The sequence below is a fragment of the Nilaparvata lugens genome, chromosome 6 (assembly GCF_014356525.2).
Source record: "Nilaparvata lugens isolate BPH chromosome 6, ASM1435652v1, whole genome shotgun sequence".
In the NCBI taxonomy this organism is placed as follows: Eukaryota; Metazoa; Arthropoda; class Insecta; order Hemiptera; family Delphacidae; genus Nilaparvata; species Nilaparvata lugens.
In genome coordinates, this window is record NC_052509.1 from 23,917,839 (window position 1) to 23,937,940 (window position 20,102).

A 20,102-nucleotide genomic window follows, 5' to 3' on the forward strand; every position below is an offset into this window, starting at 1 on the left:
ATTTTCAAATGAACATAGTCTGTTCACCAAGCACAACTCAAATATTAGATTAATTTATCGTCAAAAAATGTCAGCATCACATCATTAAATTAATAAATATTGTATTTCAATTCAAATTTGCCCAATTCTGCATTCCTTCATCAATTTAAAATATTAATTCACATTATAAAAATATAACGACCAGGCAGTGTTTATTTGACAAAATGACAAAAAATTAGTCATTTGCGTGTTATAACTTCTTCACAGTTATATGCTTTATGGTACAGCTATTGAAGATTCTACCTATTGCAAAAGATGGAAATGTGTATTTTATAATTATAATAAGAGAGAGTAGGGTTGTGTTTGTTCGTGTGTTCGTTTGTTCGCATCAAAACATGTCAACTTGTGGATTGCATACCGGAAAAACGGGAATATTTAGATCTCCAAATTTTGAACATATATTCTAAAAATATCAATCTCGTGCACCTGGAAGCTCAAATTTCAATTTTCCTTCTAGATTTTTCAGAATTAGTGTTCAAACTTCATTAATCTATACTTATAAAATTCTTATCTCACTGACTCACTGATCACGATTTCTAGATAACTACTGGATGGATTGCAACAAAACTTGGAATATAGCTTCCTTAAACGTCCTAGGTGCTCACTAGGAAATATTTTGGCGATATTTCAACTCTGAGGGTGGTTTTTAAGGGCTTAAAGTTCGTCTTTTAGCATGTATATTCTTTTTCTCCCAATCTCCTTATTATAATAGAAATGTCCGTATCGTATGTTATTATAGATCTATAATCTAGAGAGAGTACCTCTTCGAAACAGTTGTTAACTGGCAACTTAATTAATAATTTTGACAGGTTGGCATTAAGTTGAGATGACTTCATTAGGTTGGCACCAAGTTGAAGAACTAATCGAAATACATTTATCGAGAACAAATTGATTGGGCACTGCTGCTTCAATCAGAGCTATTCCTGGGAGGGGACGATGTCAGGATACACCACCGTCAAAGTCAGACACATCCATCCTAGCACTGAAAATCAGTCTTGTTTTGGCGGTGGCAACTTTTGTCGTTCTTGTGCTGAAAAAGAAGTGTCTTGTTTTGGCGGGGCGAGTCCGTGACTAATTTCTCTACCTGGAAAACAGTCTCTGGTTGTCGCTATCAGCTTTTGACGCTTATGTGAGTTAAGCTGACAGAATAGCTTGGAAGTAAACTGGTTTCAATTTTGGCGAAGACTGTACTTTCTTTGAAATATTCTTTTTAGAACTTAGTGTGACTGTAGAAGTGTGGACAATACTCCTGCGTGACATTGTCTCTTATCTCAACCTTATTTAGTTCTATTGCTTCCTCTCTCATTCTCTCTCTCTCTCTCTCTCTCTCTCTCTCTAACTCTCTCTCTTACCCGGTTGTGTGCTAATGCTCTCCTTTCTTCAAAACCCCTCAGGGTTTTGTTATTATTTCATACAATGCTTCAGACATAATTATCTACAACCTATCTTGAATTTGACTTTCCCATGCCTAGATTTGTAAATTTCTTTGTGTCAATAATATTCATTACTATCAACTCTTGCTTGTAATATTGTGAATTCCCCCATTCCACCGAGTAGGATTGTATAATATAGTTGATGTAGCATCGTACTGGAGGGTTAATGGTTGAATGTGAGAGAGGGCCGGCCGTGCAAAAAAAAACTAAAACTGCAATTCAATTAAATCCTCACTTCTTCACTTTCTCACTATAGGCCTATATCCCTCAGAACCACACTCTCTTGTGAAATACACAATCCCCTACACTGAAATAATTTTACTCCTTCAAGTTATGTGCTCCCAACTTGATAATACCGCCCGTTGTTCTCTCAATAATATTTGTTGAACGAGCGTTAGCAAGTTCTTACTTTTTACTCAAGTTCAAAGTTGTTGCCAGTCTGTGGGTTTGCTTGTTTGTTTGAATGCACTACAATAACTTTAGAAAGAGTTGATCGATCAGCTTCAAATTTTGAACACGCACTCTTCGAACCTTTTTACAGGTCAAGTTCGTTGAACAACAAAATATTTTACTCACTTCTTCGTCCTTTTTCAGGATATAAAAGTAACATTGAAAGTACTGCATGAGACAAAATAACTTGCTCCTGTGTGTCTGCCTGACTATTATCCTTCAGTAGCATACGCGTAATATTAATGATACAAATTGTGATGGCAGTTGCTATGTCGTTGGTATTATTGATTTAACAAAATTTGAATTCTGATTCTGAATCATTTAACCATACGGAGAAACCTATGAAGTCCTATGGATTCACGTAGGCCTACAGCGTAATATTAATAGGAAAACAGCTTAATGTTCCTTTTCCAAAGATAATATAACAGTGGGCTCCACTGGGATTCTATTCAAATTGAAAAAAATTCTATAGGTAGCTTCAAAATAATTTTGGTCTGCCATCTTCGTTCCGCCACATTGAATCAAAAATTTTCTATGGGAAGGTTTTAATACAAGATTCGAATAATAAAGAATTTCAAGAGACAATGAATGGTGGAAATCGCTCATAAATATATCAAACCGTTTCAAAGATATTCACATTTTAGTGTTGAAGTTTTTGGATATCTGTGATACAGAAATATTGCTCGCCTAGAACAGGATAGATTATTCATCACATATTCTTATCATTATCGTTCCCTAGCAACCTATTTTAAGCGTTTATATAGTAGCTGCTGAGAGAGATTTATGTGATAGATATACCTGAATAATACTATTAAATACTATATTCGACTAAACAACGAGTGACCCAAATGAAGCGATTCAAATATAAAAAAAAGAAAAATGGGAATGCGAAAAATATTATAATATTTGGAACTCCATAACTTATCATTTAATTAAGAGACATTTATAGGATTAATAATTTATTGAAAAACACTAATAATTTAGCAATATTGCACTAATAGTTTTAATTTTAGATGACTCTCTCCTGGATTATTGAGTTATGTGTTGGATATTCCTCAGTGATTGCTGCATCATCTGAGAAAACTCCGTAAAAGTGATCTCTGTTCGAAATTAACAGAATGCTCAAGTATAGACATTTAGAAGAAAACAAACATTTCATTTAATGTTCATTGAAATCGACCACATCAGTATTATTTACACGTGAATTACCGGTAGTGTATTGTTAATGTATTAAGATTTGAGAAGATAATATGAGCATCTTATTGGTTTTTCTCTCAATGATTGAAATGAATGGCTAAATTGCTTTTATATAATCATGAAAATATCACAGTTTATTACATTCCAGTACAATTATCTTGTTTCACAATCCATTTCTAAGTAGAGCTCATATGTATCGTAATCTTGCCATACAATTACCAAGTTGATTTCATTCAACTTCAGTGGTGCCATTTCACCAAACTGCTAAAGGGGGGGGGTAAAAACCAAGGGGTATTGGGGGGGGAGGAATATACCCCCAAAGGATAGAGGGACCTGGGTTTTTCCCCATAAATGTTACATTAGAAGATGTTATTATATGCTTCATTTTTTCCAATTTTATACAAATGTGGTTGAAGTATCAATACAAACATATACATTATTAGTTATTTAATTCAATCATGGAATATTTATTAGAAATATGGGTCTACAGAGAGGCCCTAGAGTAGGAATACACTGAAACAGATTTCTTAAAAATCATGGAAAAAGATAAATTTTTCTTTTACAATGACAATTTCAACAATTTCATTGTGGATCATATTCTAATTGGAAAATAACTTCCAGTTAGAAAGCTGAAGATACATCAAGCTGTTTCCTTAATTCTCAACAACCCTTTACATACATTTTTGATTGTCTGATTGTGCCCTTTCTTTTGCTTTCACTGTGACATCTTGCAACTTGTTAATTCTCACATTGAAATTTATTCAATAACTCACTTATTGTGCTCTGATCAATAAGTGTACCCATTCTGTATTCAAATTATACCACAGAGAAAAATATATTATTTATTACTCTCTACCCATACTTTCAAGGCAATTTTGCTACATTGTTGATACTGTAGAAGGAATTATACTACTGCTGATAAAGAAAAGTATTAAATCATTATGAGACTCTGAGGATTCGTGTAGATAGACCCGCATTTTCATTATTTATCTGATCCTTGAGGGGGGCCTAGGCCCCCTAGGCAGCTGATTATAAGTAAAAATTGATATTGATATTTTCATAATACAGTACACCTGAAGAATTGGCAAAGTTTATGGTAAGGGGTGAGGAGGTACTCAGCTCTTCCAACTAACATCGGATTAGTTTTGTGCAGTCTACTATAACAGACGTTCCCATATGGATGTTACTATAGACGTATTTATCATCGTATTCAATTTCTGTTTGTTAGTTTGTTTGTATGTCTGATGGAAATCGAAAACGGCTCTAACGATTTTGATTAAGTTTGAAATATAGAGTTTGTGATACGAGAATCATCATTTGGATTAGGACTCATGTTTAGGATAACTCACTGAGGGAACTTAAAAATGATTAGGTACGGTAATAATATTCATCAACCGAGTAGCAGCTGACTGAGAGAGTTTTCCGTCGTCAGTTAAAAACAGTTGATCAAGAGAGTTTTTCATCGTCAGTTGAAAACAGCTGATCGAAAGAGTTTGCCATTGTCAGTTGAAAACGAGACAGATGTGTTGAGTCACCAAGTTTGTTGACGTCATTTTTTTGAAGTTATTGCATGATTCGAGAAAATGGTGCAGAGAGCAGCCGAGTGACAGCAACGCAACGCAAATTTGAATTTAAAACATAATGATTGCGGTAATATTAATCAGGTAAATGCTAAAGTAGTCAGTTTTAATATACCTGAGTAATTGAATTATAGCAATTCATTCACTTCTAAATTTCCATCTCTATGTCTTTGTACTTTCAACTCTGTTTCTTTGATATTGTTATCTTCATAGACGTGAAGTAGATAGATAAGGGTGGGTGTCTTCCATGAGTAAAATGAAATGTCTATTTCCGACTTCTGCAGTTGAATACTTGTAGCTAGTAGTTCTGTGAACAGTAGACCTCGTACAGCATTTATAAACAGATCTCATTGTCAATATGTCACTTCAATTAGCCCTTCGGACATCGGAAAAACATCCAATGACTGATTGGCGTGTATTGACGATGACAATATTACCTGTTATAAATAAAACCGAGAGCATTGCCAAGCTGTAATCATCAAAAGCTAATTTACAAACATGCCAACATACATATACAGACAAAAGCAAATCCCGTCGTTGAAACGTAGAAAAATCAATCATCAAAATATTATCATGAAAAAATAACATTTTCCCGCTATTTTGGGAAATGATAACTGTATATCTTCCAGTATTGAAAATGACATTCAAAATGAAAAACAATACTGAATAATTTTATTATATTCAAAATTCTCAATGTTCGAGTAATTAACCCTCCAGTAGGCCTAGACTACATTCAACACAGTAGAACCTATATAATTTGTAGCTTACGGGACCAAGCATTTAATACGAATTTTGGAGGGTGACGAATTATATATCAAGCTCTGCAATATCGAGGCTGATAAAACAAAATACGAGAAAATTATATCATTGATACTGATCCCATCTTTGCCCATAATTAATTCATAATATAGCCTCTATGAATGAATATTAGAAAATATTGTTAAATATTAATTTGACATACTTGTAAAAGATTTCAGAGATCAATACAACTGTTCAAGAGCGAGTTCTTCAACCAAGGGTGTCTCTAGTTATATTATTATATGTGAATCCATAGAACTTTAAAGTTCACTCCGTATGGGTAAATAATTAACAATCAGCATTAGCTGTTATGAATAAATGGGTAAATTGTGGTAATTGCATGCAATTAATATTCCAGCTTACTAATGATAAATCACAACACCCTTTTTTCCAATTCACTTCATCAGTTGATGTGATTTTCGGTCTCCTCATCACTGGAGTTATTAGTTACTGTAGCATAATTTTCGATGAACTCATTACTGGAGTTATCAGTTACTATGGCATATTAGTGTATTTATCTTTATGGGAATACTAATTACAGTGTTTTTGATGACAAAACTACGAATTATAGAGAAGTTTCAGTGTACTCACTAATCTTGACAATTGACCTATTAAGTGAAGTTATTTTTGTTTTGTGTCAAGAAATTTACTAATAGTTCTATTATTTAAGCTCCAAATAACTGCAGAAAAGAGAGACAACTGCACAAAATAGGAATGATATATAGGACTTATAAAATATATATAGGACTGATAAATAGGAATTATACAGTTACAAGATAAGTCATCGACTGATATTACTACGAAGAGGGATAGAAAAGAGTGATAGGTTTCAGAAATAAATTGTCAATGGTCTTGTTAAGAATAGCCTACATGTGGGGATTCATCAGAACAATACCATTGTTTGAAAACCAGTCAGCTCTGCGTAGTACAGTCCGTCCAAGAAGTATAACCTGACTGTCTTGTTTTTGAAGTGTCAGAGATTTGATGTGTCTGACTTTGTCGTTTCTGTACGGATGTAAAAGTGTCCGGTTTTGGCGCCTAACGCACACGCCAATTCGAGACTCTTTCAAAACAGTCTTTCCCTGTCGCTGGCGTACGGTGTCGATGGATGAGATAGTCGCTGTCCACTCCTGTCAGGTTCTGGGTGTGTCGGAGGACTAAGGTGGCGCGTACCCCCTGGGGGGACCTGGGAGTATAGATAGTTTTTATTTACAAACTTTTATGACGGGAGTTGCTTCTATCAAGTGATCCTATTCTATCAAGACTAATTTAATTCTGTTTGTATATCCGATCGCGATAACTGCTTAAACAATTTCGATAGAATTTTAATAATTCAGTATGATATATGGAGGATATTTTCAAAACTTCAGAAGTGTCCGTTGTGGAATCTGTTTAGAATAAAAATTAATAATAATTGCTTCCTCAGAAACTTGTAATCATTCATATTATTCCTACTGGTAATAATTATTTATTGGAGTAGATATTGCCGACCGGGTTGGTCTGCTGGTAAGGAGCATTACAAACTTCGGTCTGCTAACACCGTCTGGGTTCGAATCCCGCCGCTTGCATGGACGTTTGATCACCTCATCAATTCACCAACCCATCTTCCATTACCCACGCACAAGCGAAAAGCTTATGTGGGCATCATACGCAATTGGAAAAAATCATCCATCATCATCAATCTACTTGTATTTAACCTAACAAATACTATCGTAAAGTTTGCATTGTAGTGATCATAAATAGGCTACTTAATAATATTTAACCTAACAAAGCTATACTAAAGTGATGTTTGCATTGTAGTGATCATAAATAGGCTACTTAATAAATAAATTAATGGTATCGGCTGATAGATTATAGAATGCATTTTGTTATTTTTAGGAATTGAATCGTAAGAGTCTGATGGTTGAAGAAGCAGTCGAGGAAGTTCTTGAGCTGGTGAGGAAAGCTGCTGAGGATATGAAAGCTAATCAAGAAGGAGAATTCGATTTCCTCGATGGTAACATGTTTTTCTGTAATCGTTGTTTCAAAAATTTGAAATTGATTTCCCATCAACAATTTCCAGTGATGTAGGCTACTGTAATTAATTGGAGAAAATTTCTCCAGCGGTGATCAACTCACTTGGAAACGATTTAATTTAATCGCTGATGGCTCTCAACAAATGATTGTCACAGTTGAAAAATAGAAAATACTCTAAAATACCTGTTGATTGATACTATTTCATGAATATAGATAGGCCTAATATTAATTCTTGTTTGAAAGGAGCTCATTCCGTACTGACTGGTTTTCATAATTCTTGTGAAGAATCTGGATGATAGATGAATGCATTTCTCATTAAATATTATAGTCTATTTTTATGTATTCCATTACTACATTAAAACCCAATAAACTATATAAATGAACTCATAGTAAATCAACTCATAGTCGATTAACTAATCAGTCTACAATAATACAAAACATCAGGAGCTAACTACACAAAATAGCAATATCTCGAGCTTGGGGAAGAAGATTGTTGAATTATAGAAACACAATGACGATTATTGTATAGTGAGATTGATTCCAAACTGTCCTCAACATTATTGTTAATGAAGGCTATGTAATTGTAGTAGTAGTAATAATAATATCGAGTAACCTGGCTGGCTCAGGACTGGTGTCAGAGTTTTCTGGTCGCACCTGATCAATTTCTGGGTCTCTGACATGACCTAACGACTGTTTTTAGGCAGCTGGGACGAACGGCTTAACGTGTCTATCCGAAACACGGGAGTGGCCGAGAAAAATATCTTGCCCGGGCCGGGATTCAAACCCGGGTCTCTGAATTATAAAGCCAGCATCCATGAAATTATAAAGCTTAGGTTTCTCTGAAGCCTAGGTTTCTCTGAACCACGCAGCGTTATTGCGTGATCCGTCATCAGTGATACGAGGAAATCACGCGTGCATGATAAAAAAGCGGGTGTTTTCTCTGGCACCAACCTCGCAGCGTGCGATTATATTTTCAGTCATAGACAACATAGATAGATGTCTGACACGTTACTTTAGCTTTGATGCTGGACAAAGAGGATGATAAAGAAAATCTTCTAATGAATTTTGTGAATGAAAACCCTTTGAACTTTTTATTGACAGAGAGGAAGAAGGGTTTCTTACAATTTTGATTACCAAGTATCCGTTGGATAACGAAACCAAGTTTAGGGAATATTTTAGGCTTTCAACACATTTTATGAGGAACTGTTCTGTGAATAGTAAACCTCGCGCAGTTATGAACCACAGCTTCCTCTAATACTAATACTGTCCATCAGTGTAAACTCTGTCCTGTCCTATTGTATCGGCGAGATATCAGTGTGAAAACGGCTAATGGCTGATTTGGCTGTTTGGGTTGGTGTATCGACAATGCTATTGGATTCATTGGATTCCATAGTTCAGTTGTATCATATAATAACCAGTGTCGTATCCAGGGGGGATATGGGGATGTATTGTGAAATTTAACAAAATTATCAATAATTGAAAAAATAGTGAATGAATCAAGTTGAAACCAAGCCTATACTATTGTGTTAAAGTTTGTATAAAAAAAAGTTTGCCGAAATTGTAGTTTGTTATCTAATAATGAGTAGGCCTATTCAGGTTACTAAAACATTATTATTTTTTGAAACAATTGAATTACTAATTAAATTCCATTCCATTCTATTTGTTATTCAATAAAAAAATCATAGTCTTATGACATTTTCAAAGGGAAATCGAAATAATAATTAGCCAACTTGGACAAAAAAAACCTTGAATGAAATTTTTTTCAGTGGAAATCGCGTAAAATCGCACTATTTTGAAGGTATATTATAAAAATTTTCCGGGGGAGAGCCCCCAGATCCACTTTTTGTGGGGGATATTCAATACCCCCACGCCCCCCGGTGACCCCCAAAAGTTCAGGTTCTTCCTAGGTCAATGTTATGATCCCCCCCATGATTTTTTTTCTGGATACGCCACTGTTAACAACAAGTCTTATTACTAAAAGATGGGGCCGGGAATGGCGACTACTGGCAAATAACTACTGCATGCCACGCAAAAGTCTGGGATCCCAGATTTGAGTGTGTTTAACAGAGATTCACAGGGATCACGCAGTGCTGAATTGGCGGGATTCACAGAGAATGCCGCCAGAAGTCAGAGAAAACACTTCCCCAGTAGCTGCAGCAGCCTTGTGCGTGATTACGTCATCGCGCATCCCGCATCACGCAATGACGCTGCGTGGTTCAGAGAAACCTAGGCTTTAATAAATAAATACATATTTAAACTTAAAAATTGTTATATTATTATTTAGCGTATGGCAGATTCACAACAAATATATAGCTCATGAGTCTCAAATGCCTAGATATACACTGTATATTTCCAATTTCTTTGAGATGTTGTGTAGTTTTCGGTAAGTAAGTTTCTCTGACGCACCTTATACAATGTAGATGGTCGATTTATGAGTATGTAATTGCTGGCAGGCATCGAGGCGGGTGACAGCCAATCAGGGGGCGCGATCACCCCGTCCAATCAGCAGCAACAGCAGCAGCAGCAGCAGGATTGGAGCGACATCTGGGAGTGCTTCGAGAACCCACAGACGTTGCTGGTTAACGGAGGCGGTCTGTCCAAGGTGATGCAGGAGATGGTGCGCAATGCCGTCTCCGAGATGAGGCGCTACTACAGTCGCAAGGTCGTCGACGTACTCATCAAGGTCACGCGCCACTCGCTCGACTGTCTCCGGCGCAGTTTTCTCAATTGTGCCGGTAAATATCATCTAATCTAATCGGGGTCGCAGAGTATCGCCAGCCCTTAAAACCATCACAACCAAAAAAATTGGGACGAATTGGGCTATTTCGTCAAACTGGGACGACGACAAACTAGGTCGCTTCACGCACACGACAAGCTTGGTTTACTCGCGGAAATCCACGCGAAAAATTCTATTGACCAAACGTAGGCAACGTTTTCCAACTCATCGAAACATTATAAGTACTTACTCTTAAACAGAAGAAAAATTACAGTATTTTGAACCTTATTATATTAAAGTTGAATTTAAAACTGAAAGTACAATTCCTTGCACGCGTCTCGAGGCGACAACAACACTCCACGTGACTCCATATCCACATGCACAGTCCACATGTTTTCTTGTTAATGTTTGTGGTACCGTTAGCGGAAACTGATTTAAAACTCGCTGGTATATAAAAGCTCAATTTATTAAAGTATCCATACTCTTTCAAAAAATAATTAATATAAATAATAATTTCATTTCAATATAATATTAAAGTTTGTATAAGTAATAAATAGTATTCCATTTTATTCATCATATTCAACTATCAATTTCGAGTAACTGGTCAAGCAGTCAACGGTTCGGTCAATAGAATTTTCTATTGAGTAGATCCAGGATGATGATCATTAATAATATTAGAATTACTAACCTATAAAATAGATAACCCAAATTGACCACCTTCTCTGATCTGAGCCTATAAATATCTTGGTTTTGTTTCCAATACAGTTAGATACTAGAAGGAGATTTAAGGAAAAATGATATTAACATTATGTTTTCATAAATTTATTGATTCCCTGAATATGATGGAATTCCTCAATTTAAGAATATTACTGAAACTAATGATAACTCCTATTATGAACACTTTTAATAGGTCTATTTACTTTTCAGCCTTTTTAATGTTACTACAAACTAAGAGGAATACAGGTTCAGTGCTGCCAAAAAATGATAGATGTAAAATAGGAAAAGACCCAGTTTGTCTTTCACTGTTCCACTTTGGTAGCGTCCGTAAAAACTGACCATTTTTCTTGGTGAGTGGCGGCTTTCAGGACAGACGGAACTCCGGCGACCCATCTAATCTAATTAATAATTTATTGAATGGTTTCGAAACTAGAATAAAAATTATGATATAATAAACATTAAGTCAATGTAGTAGCTTGAACTAGAACTATTGCAATCATTATAATCATTACAAGATCAATCACAATTCTTCTGAAAGTATTTCAACATGAATCATGTTCTTCTATGTGGTTAGCCTACTATTTTCTTTTTTTATAGCGGATGATGCCCACATGAGCTTTTTACTTGTGCGTTAGTAATGGGAAGTGCGAGGGTGATTTATGAGACGATTTTTCCTCTTATGAGGTTTTGTGTGGGGGATCTTCTTCATTCTCAAGAATTCATATTTCAGAAATGTATGTATCACTTCTTTGAATGAGAAGACCTTTTTCTTGAAAATGAAATATTTGTATCAATGGCCACTGTTTAATACAGAGTGACACAGAATAACGGTAACTTTCAAAAACGTCATAAAACAATAGTGAGAAGGGCAAAAATGATTTTATTCAAACTAATGTAAAGTTCAAGACTTGCCATTTCAGAATTATTAATAACATCTTTCACCTTTTGACAATTACTTCTTTAAGATAGCTTCCTCCTGCACGAATACACTGTTGAAATATGTGTTGAGATTCCTGAACGATTGCTGCAACGTTTCAGCTGGGATATTGTTAATTTAATTTTGAATTGTTTGTTATGATTCAACCACAGTTATTGGTCAAGTTGTGGAAACGTTTGATTTGAGATAGCTCCTTAAACAGAAAATTGCAGGTGGACAGATTATGAACCAGGAAACGCAACCTGAATTAATTAACAATTATAACATAATTTAAAATGCAATCCACAATATCCCAGATGAGATGTTGCAGCGATCAATGAGGAATCGTCAACACAGATTTCAAAAGTGTATTCGTTCAGGAGGGAGTCATCTTAAAGAATTAATTGTTGAAAAGTGATAGATATTATTAATAATTCTCAAATGGCAAGTATTGAACTTTATATTAGTTTGAATAAAATAATTTTACCCTTGCCACCAATGTTTTATGACGTTTTTAAAAGTTCTCATTATTCTGCGTCACCCTGTACAATGTTACAATGAGAAGAGATCTGATCTGATTATTTTACTACATACCTCATTGCTACTTCTCTAGTATCAACGAAGATGAGGCTATTAATCTTCTGTGCTAATATCTACTACTTTGTCACTTTTACATTGGCTCTTATTACATATTATAAAGAGTTATTTAAGAGTTTAAATTTTATTTTAAAAGACATTAATTTTTTCTCATGAAATATGTGCCTTATTGTATGATATAGTTGTCTGAAAATGGAACGATAAATTTTATTTTTTTTAAATAATTTTTTAATACACATTTTCAAGTGAAAACTATGCTAGTAATACTACTACGATAATGGTAGACCGAAATCCCTTTTGCATCATAAATAGCTTGCATTGTTGAAGAGACCCAACGGTTGTTTATCATGTGTCCTTTATTATTTTCACAAAACACATAATTTAATTGAATGGGAATGAAAACCCCGCACTGTATAACCTAATGTTCTCAATTCTTAGGAAACATGTGAAACAACCTCTTGAAGGTTGGAGTGTGTTCAGAACTTCGAATTCAACTACAATACGAACTACTCTGTTAAATTGTTGAATAGTCTAACCGATATTGGAAATGATTTGTGTGACAGACGGCACTCCGATCTTCGTGCTGAACGCGATCCTGATGATTCCGAACGTGGTGATCCGGCCGAGCCTGGACGAGGTGCAGGAAGCCCTGATGACGGCTGGCAAGAGCATGACTGGCGTCGCCAAGGGTGTCGCGCAGTGGACCGGCGGAAAGGTCTCTCAGGTAGCAACAACATGCAATTGGTCTGCCCTTCATTTAGGAAACATGTTTCCATCTTCAGCGTTGTCATGTTTTGCATACAGGAAGTTGATAACCCACATGCCTGGGATTTATGGTTATTCTTACATTAACTTTATAGAATAATATTCCATTACCAATTTTCTATAGAACTGTATTTATTCAATTCAAGTAAAAAATATAATACTGTGTAGTAATCAAGGAAAATGATTGATTACATCAACAAGTTAGATGTAGTTCGAATGTCCCACGATGCTATGGTCAGTCCATGATTTATAAGTTGAGTATCTTTTCTGAGAAAAATCCCATTCTCAGTGTTATTAAGATTTACATGAAGGCATTTATTGTTCAACAAGAAGACTTATACAAGAATATCGAATAAATAATTTATAAAAATTTTCATCTGGAAATTTAAGATGGGAATCATGTTAATAATTAAATCATGAAAGACGTTTAACAACAATGTTTAGTATAATGTGTTTTCAACATAATTGAAAATATATAAATTAACAATTTAACACAATAATTATATACTCAATATAAATTTTAAGTATACATTTTCGCTTATATTTTAATACATTTTGACACTGAATGTTTGTACTTTTACTTTAAGCAAAACACTAGGATATCAAGTATCGACCTCATAGGTCTGTCAAAAACTATACAATCCTCAATACAAATTACTATTATATTATACTTTTTAAATTCTGAAATTTAACTTCGACTTTTATTAAAGGCACAACGATAACAGTTTCATCATTCCATTGTTTGTAATATAACCCAGAGTTTGTATAAAAGTGAATACGCCGATTCTACTTGATATGAACTCTGGCGATTGATTACAAATATTTAGAGTGAGAAAGAAAAGATTATGAATGACTGAATTTCAATTTTATTTTTTTATGTATTCCATCAATCTATACTCCTTATCTGTATTCCCTGAGTATTTGAATAACAGGCTAGGAAATGCCAGATTGAATACTCCTCATAAAAGCTTTTCCAGTTTCCAAGCTCTTCCAAAAATCATTCCAATACCAACTTCTTCCATCATCTAAGTCTATTTTATTTTAAAAAATATTGGGAGTGATATTAGGACTTGATTCATCTCAGAATTGAACCATTTGTATGAACTTGAAGTTGGATAAATTAGCTTGAAAATGAACATTCCAATATACATTGAAGCAAGCTATCATTCTAAAATTCATTCCTCTCATCTCAAAGACATCCTTTGCTATTTGATTACAAACGTTGTATTAGTGAAAGAGTATATTTGTATTGAAGGTTGATTTCAAAAACGCAAATAATAACTTTGTTTTTAGTCTTTGAGTGGCAGTCAAATGAAATCTAATTCCGTCTAAAATATTGGAAAAATAATAAATTAGATCAGTATTTCATAGGAATGTTGTATTGTGGGCTAGCAGATAACCCGTGCTCCGCAAGGATCTAATTGAAAACTTGACAAACGAAAACGTGACCTAATGAAGAATAATTGAAAATAGACCTATAACCATCCTTGGTAAATTGAGTATCAATATGAAAAATTCCAAGTTTTTCAGACGTGATGATGCGTTCGTGGATCCCCTATCTCGTGCATGTATAAGCCGATTCTTTCCTTTATCATATTATAGACTAGCAGGTGAACCGTGATCCGAAAGGGTCTAATTAAAAACTTGACAAACTGAAAACTTGACCTACTGAACTCTTGAATAATTGAAAATAGGCCGATAACCATCCTCGGTAAATTGATAATTCATATGTAAAATTTCATGTTAATCAATCCAGTAGTTCAGACATGATGATTGATGCGTCATTCGCGAATTTCCTATCCCGTACGTGTATAACGTACACATATGTGTGTAAGTACACGCACTTTTCATACGTGTAAATGTACACATTTCCTACTTTTCATTTTTTATTATAGATGATAAATAGATAGATAGATGGCTTATCAATATCTCTGGATGTGAATACACTTTGAACTGTTCGGGATATTGATGTGTGGCTTTCACCAATCATTTTCTCTTGAAATTCTGTATCGAAATCATGTATCATAAAATGTTAGAACATTTTGTGATACTTCCATACTTCTACCTTTCAATAAAAAAATAAAGTTGAATTCGAAATTGTGATTTAAGATAGTGGACCAAAATTTTGATGCGACGGAAAGTTAGTTATTTCTATTCGAATAGGATCTCCAATGAGACCTATCTTCAAATTTCCCATTTAAAATTTCTATTCGAATAGGATCCCCAATCAGACTATCTTAAAATATTTTCCTTTCAAATGAAATATTCAGATGTTTCCATACTTTTACCCAACCCTTTCTATAGTGTAGATATGAAAAAAGAGGATATAGAAGAATAATGAGAAGATATGAAATAAAACCGTTGAATACACTATTTTATCTATGACCACTCTCAAGCAAAGTTAGCAAAATATAATAAACTAGAAGCATGACAAATTAAAAACTTGACAAAATGAAAACTTAACCTCCTGAAATCTTGGAAAATTTAAAATAGGCCTATAACCATCCTTGGTGAATTCAGAATCTTGTGAAAGCAAAATTTCAAGTTAATCAGTTAAGTAGTTCACACGTGATGATTTAGTTAATATGTGAATTTCCTATCCCTTACGTGTGTATAAGCCAGTTCTTTCCTTTATTATAGTATAGATAATAATTTATCTAATATTTATTGAGCTCTATTATATTGTCATTTAATTATTATTATTATCTTTTATATCTTGCTTCCAATGGACAAAAATTAGAGTAGTTTTTGAATCATAGGATATACGCAACTGATTCATTCAAAGTATCCTCAAATATGAAAAAAGGTTGAGATGCATTTTGCTAAACGCCATCTACGTTCACTTCAGTCAAAAATCATTAAAGTACTGCTTGAAAAGGTTTCTGATAAATTAAAATATTTTGATTTAATTTGACTGCCTCTCATAGATGATCTATTGGGATTTACTTGATTAATTGTACTTGCAATGTACTTGCATTGCTGAATTTATTATTATGAACACTCCAATTTTTAAATACATTTTTAGTAGATACCACTTGCAAGTTCGAATTCACGGATGTGTTTTCTTGGCTGTTGAATGTTTCAAATTTCACAAATATGCATTTTAAAAATTTAATGATAAACTTTTGATAAAAATTTGGTTTAAAAAATCAGCCTTTTAAAAGATTTCTAAATTTTTTCTGCACTTTGCCTGTTTAAAGGAGACAACAAGTGACTAAACTTCAAATGAAAAAGACAATCTAAACCAAAAATTAACAAAAAATCATAAAAATGTATGGTATTAATTTAAAGCACAATAGAATTAAGAATTTTCGGGATAGCCCTAATAGGATGAATGATAATTCTTGCAATACCTTAATAATTTACAGAATAGATATTTTAATGACCTCCATTATCGCTAATAGAATTTATAATCTCGGTTACTGTATATTTCTCCGTTTCGCATGACAGTGGTAGGATGCATAAACAAAAACTTAGATTTTAATTCATGACTCCAAGTCATGAGTCTTAGTTGAATTCACTCTCCAATAATATAAAGTTCATGACTATAATATAAAATATTCTCCAATAATATGAAATATCCTCTCTAAAATGCATCTTGATCTAGACAAAATCTTCTTATATCTATCTCATTCTATCATTTTCATATATTTTTGAACTTTTATAGCGAGTCTTCTTGTGGATGCCTCTGTTTAAACCACGAATCTAATCTCTATTTCTTCTTTCTCTGTCCTTGCTGCTTTTCAATGTTGTACTATTCTTTTTCTAATCACACTATTTTCTGCTTTCGTGTCCCTGTCTATTCCTCGTGTTCACATATTCCGTTAACAATATGTATCATGTTTCAATTATTCCATTATACTTTCCAACTTAATCTATTTTTTCCAAACTCTTTCACTTTGCTTGAATCTCCTTCACATTTTCCACTCTTTTTCCTTTTGTTTTCGTTTTCTTTGGTTGTGTGTGCCTGTCTGTGTTGAATTTTCCAATTCATTTCCATACAATAATTTGCTTGGCTTCAATGGTCTTTTTTCGACTTGTCATTTTTCAACTTTTTCAAAATGTTCACTTCATATTTCAATTTCTTTCTCATTATTATTGTTATTGCTTCAATGACCTTGTAATTTTTCTCCACTTTTCTTTTCTTCCCTATTCCTTTCTCCACTGTTTCTCGTTTCATCATTATTTCCATTCACCATCTGCTCCAAAATCCTTGTAATTTTTGTTATCATCTATTTCTCATTCATATTTATTGCTTAATTCCTTACCTTATTTATTTAACAATTTTTTTTTGTAATTTATTTCCACTTTTTACCATTCAATACCTCTCACATGTATAACTTCATCTGTTACATTAACCTTCTCATTCATCTCCACCTTCTCTCTATTGCTTCGATTTTTATCCTATTCTATACATGTTTTTCTTCTTCGATATTTACAACTCCTTTTCTCATTACCCCTTTAATCATTCAATCTGCTTACGTATGCTTCTCTTTATTTTCCACTTTCTCTTCATTCCATTTCTTTTTTCTCTATATATATGTCTGTATTTATTCAATTTGCCTCATTATCTTCCTCATTCTACCTCTTCTTTTTTTCGTTTTCTTTTTCCTATTTACTAACCCTTTTCACTCATTCATTATTCAATATGTTTCCTCATCCTCCTAATTCTTCTTTAACTTTTCTTCTTTTCGTTTTCTTTCTTGTTATTTACTAACTCTCCTCTCACACTTATCGTTCGATTTGCTTTTTTGTCCTTCCAATTTTTCTCCACCTTCTCCTCTTTTCTGTTATTTACTAACTTACCTCTCACATTTATTGTTTAATCTGCTACTAATTCTTCACCACCCTCTTCTCGTTCTCACATTCAACGTTCAATCTGCTACACTTTCCTCTTCACTCTCTGTCCTCCTTCACTTTGGGTTGCATTTTTGGTTTGTTGTGTGTGTGTGTGTGCCTGTGTCTTGTGCCTTGTGCCTGTGCCTGGTCGCTTGGCGACTGCATGGCAGTCGTCGGCATGGAAACGCTTAGGCGGGGGTATGGGTGGTCGCATGCAGCCTGCATCTGAGGGTCGCAACCGAGCCCTGGCTGACGTGGTGTCGCGCCTGGAACAGGGCCCCTCACTCCACGTGTCCGAGGATCTGCGCACGCGCAGACGCAAGCTCTACCGGCTGGCGTCCGAACAGAAGCCCGCCTTTCCCTTCCAGCATCGTAACTTCTACAGCCACGTCATGGAGAACAAGGAGGTCATGAAGATGATGGCGCTGCTCTCCACTTGCACGCAGGATGTCAAGCCGGTAAGGGGCCTACAAGTTACTAACCATTCAACCAAACCTAACTAACATAACCTAACCTATTACTAACTTAACCTAACCTAACCGGAAAACAGCTTCCCCAAGCATTTGACCGACTGTCCAATTGACCAGATAAGCAGTTTCCCATTTTTCGCCTTTTTGCTATATTTTCATCATCTCAAGAACAGCAATCTATGAAAATTGTGTACTAGTCATGTACCTACATATAGGAATGATAAAGATGATTGCTCACTTGCATGCAGGATGTCAAGCAGGTGCGGGGATTTCAAGTTACTAACCATTCAACCATTGAACGAAAAACAATTATCACTTTTTTGCAGTATTTTCATTATCTTGAGAACGAAACTTTATGAAAATTGTGTAGCCTACTGTTCATGTAAATTCTGGATAGAACTATAGTACTGTATATGCCAAATTATCTGTTGTTAGAACTATACCAAACTCCAATTTGTTGATGCAGGTACAGCAAGAAAATGCTTTTCATTGTGAGAGTAATTGGATATTCAGTTTTGAACGTTCTTTTTCAGAAACAAAGATGTATTCTGTTGGTGTACATATTAGACAGCATACAAGGGTCCCAAATTATCCAATGTTGAAGTTGAAACTGCTGGACTTTAATTTGTTGAAGCTCAAGCGTGTAAACTATTCATATTTTTTTCCTACGAACAAAAATGAAATGAATGAATTCCTATAAATATTGGCCAGCATACAATGATGTCATATTATCATTTCAACTGCTGAACTACAAATCATTGAAGCCACCAAAGCGTAACTCAAAACTTTCCATTGACGTCGGGTCGGTGGCCTGTTTGTCAGTTGAGTAAGGGACTCTACCACTTTTTTGATAACGTTATCTCATAGAAATTATGTTTTCTTTTTCCCCATCACAATAACGTACTAATTCCAGCTTTTTGAAATAATGGTTCAACCAAGAGATGAATTCTCATTTTTGCAGTTTTTTAAATTTATGAAAATAAGTAACATTATTAATTTATAAAAAATATTAATAATGATACTAAGAGAAATATAATACATAAATAATTAATTTTCTACTAATCTCATCAGCTCCGAAGAGATTCCTATAGTTCAAGTATTCTTTCTACTTCAAAATAACTACTCAAATATTATTTATTATGACTTCTCTTAGATGACAGAGTGTTTCAGATACAATTGAATGTTTAGATCCTGAATAATACATAGAATAGTCAATATTGTACCGTTTCAATCATGAAGTATAAATACACAATATTATAGTTGTGATGTTAAGTACATTACTACGAAACTTTTCTTTCTCCAGGAGTTGACTTTATTCTTGGAGAGATGGTCACCGTTCAAATTTCTGTGGGAGAATGAGAGCACCAAGAAAGACATCCAGAGTGTGAATCTGCTTGAGTCTGAATCGTCACTTCGCAGACACAAAGAACTGGAAGCTCAGCTTGTCATCGAGCCTGAATATTTTCTTTTCACAGCCAGTATCACCATCTCGGTCGGTAAGTGATAAATAAATATTTATAAGTGAGATACCTATTACTGACTTTTTGGATCAAGCATTATCCTGAGATG

At 34.3% G+C, this 20,102-nt stretch overlaps 1 protein-coding gene across 1 annotated transcript in view; it reads left to right on the top strand.

Annotated features, from left to right (window-relative positions):
• Positions 1–20,102, top strand: part of LOC111047566 (dynein heavy chain 5, axonemal) — a 145,677-nt gene that overhangs the window by 21,782 nt on the left and 103,793 nt on the right. The window contains exons 17-22 of the mRNA XM_039431399.1: positions 6,978–7,134; positions 7,376–7,493; positions 9,967–10,248; positions 13,023–13,174; positions 18,234–18,521; positions 19,837–20,029. Of these exons, the coding sequence (XP_039287333.1) occupies positions 6,978–7,134; positions 7,376–7,493; positions 9,967–10,248; positions 13,023–13,174; positions 18,234–18,521; positions 19,837–20,029 (1,190 nt within the window). The remainder of the gene's footprint in view (positions 1–6,977; positions 7,135–7,375; positions 7,494–9,966; positions 10,249–13,022; positions 13,175–18,233; positions 18,522–19,836; positions 20,030–20,102) is intronic.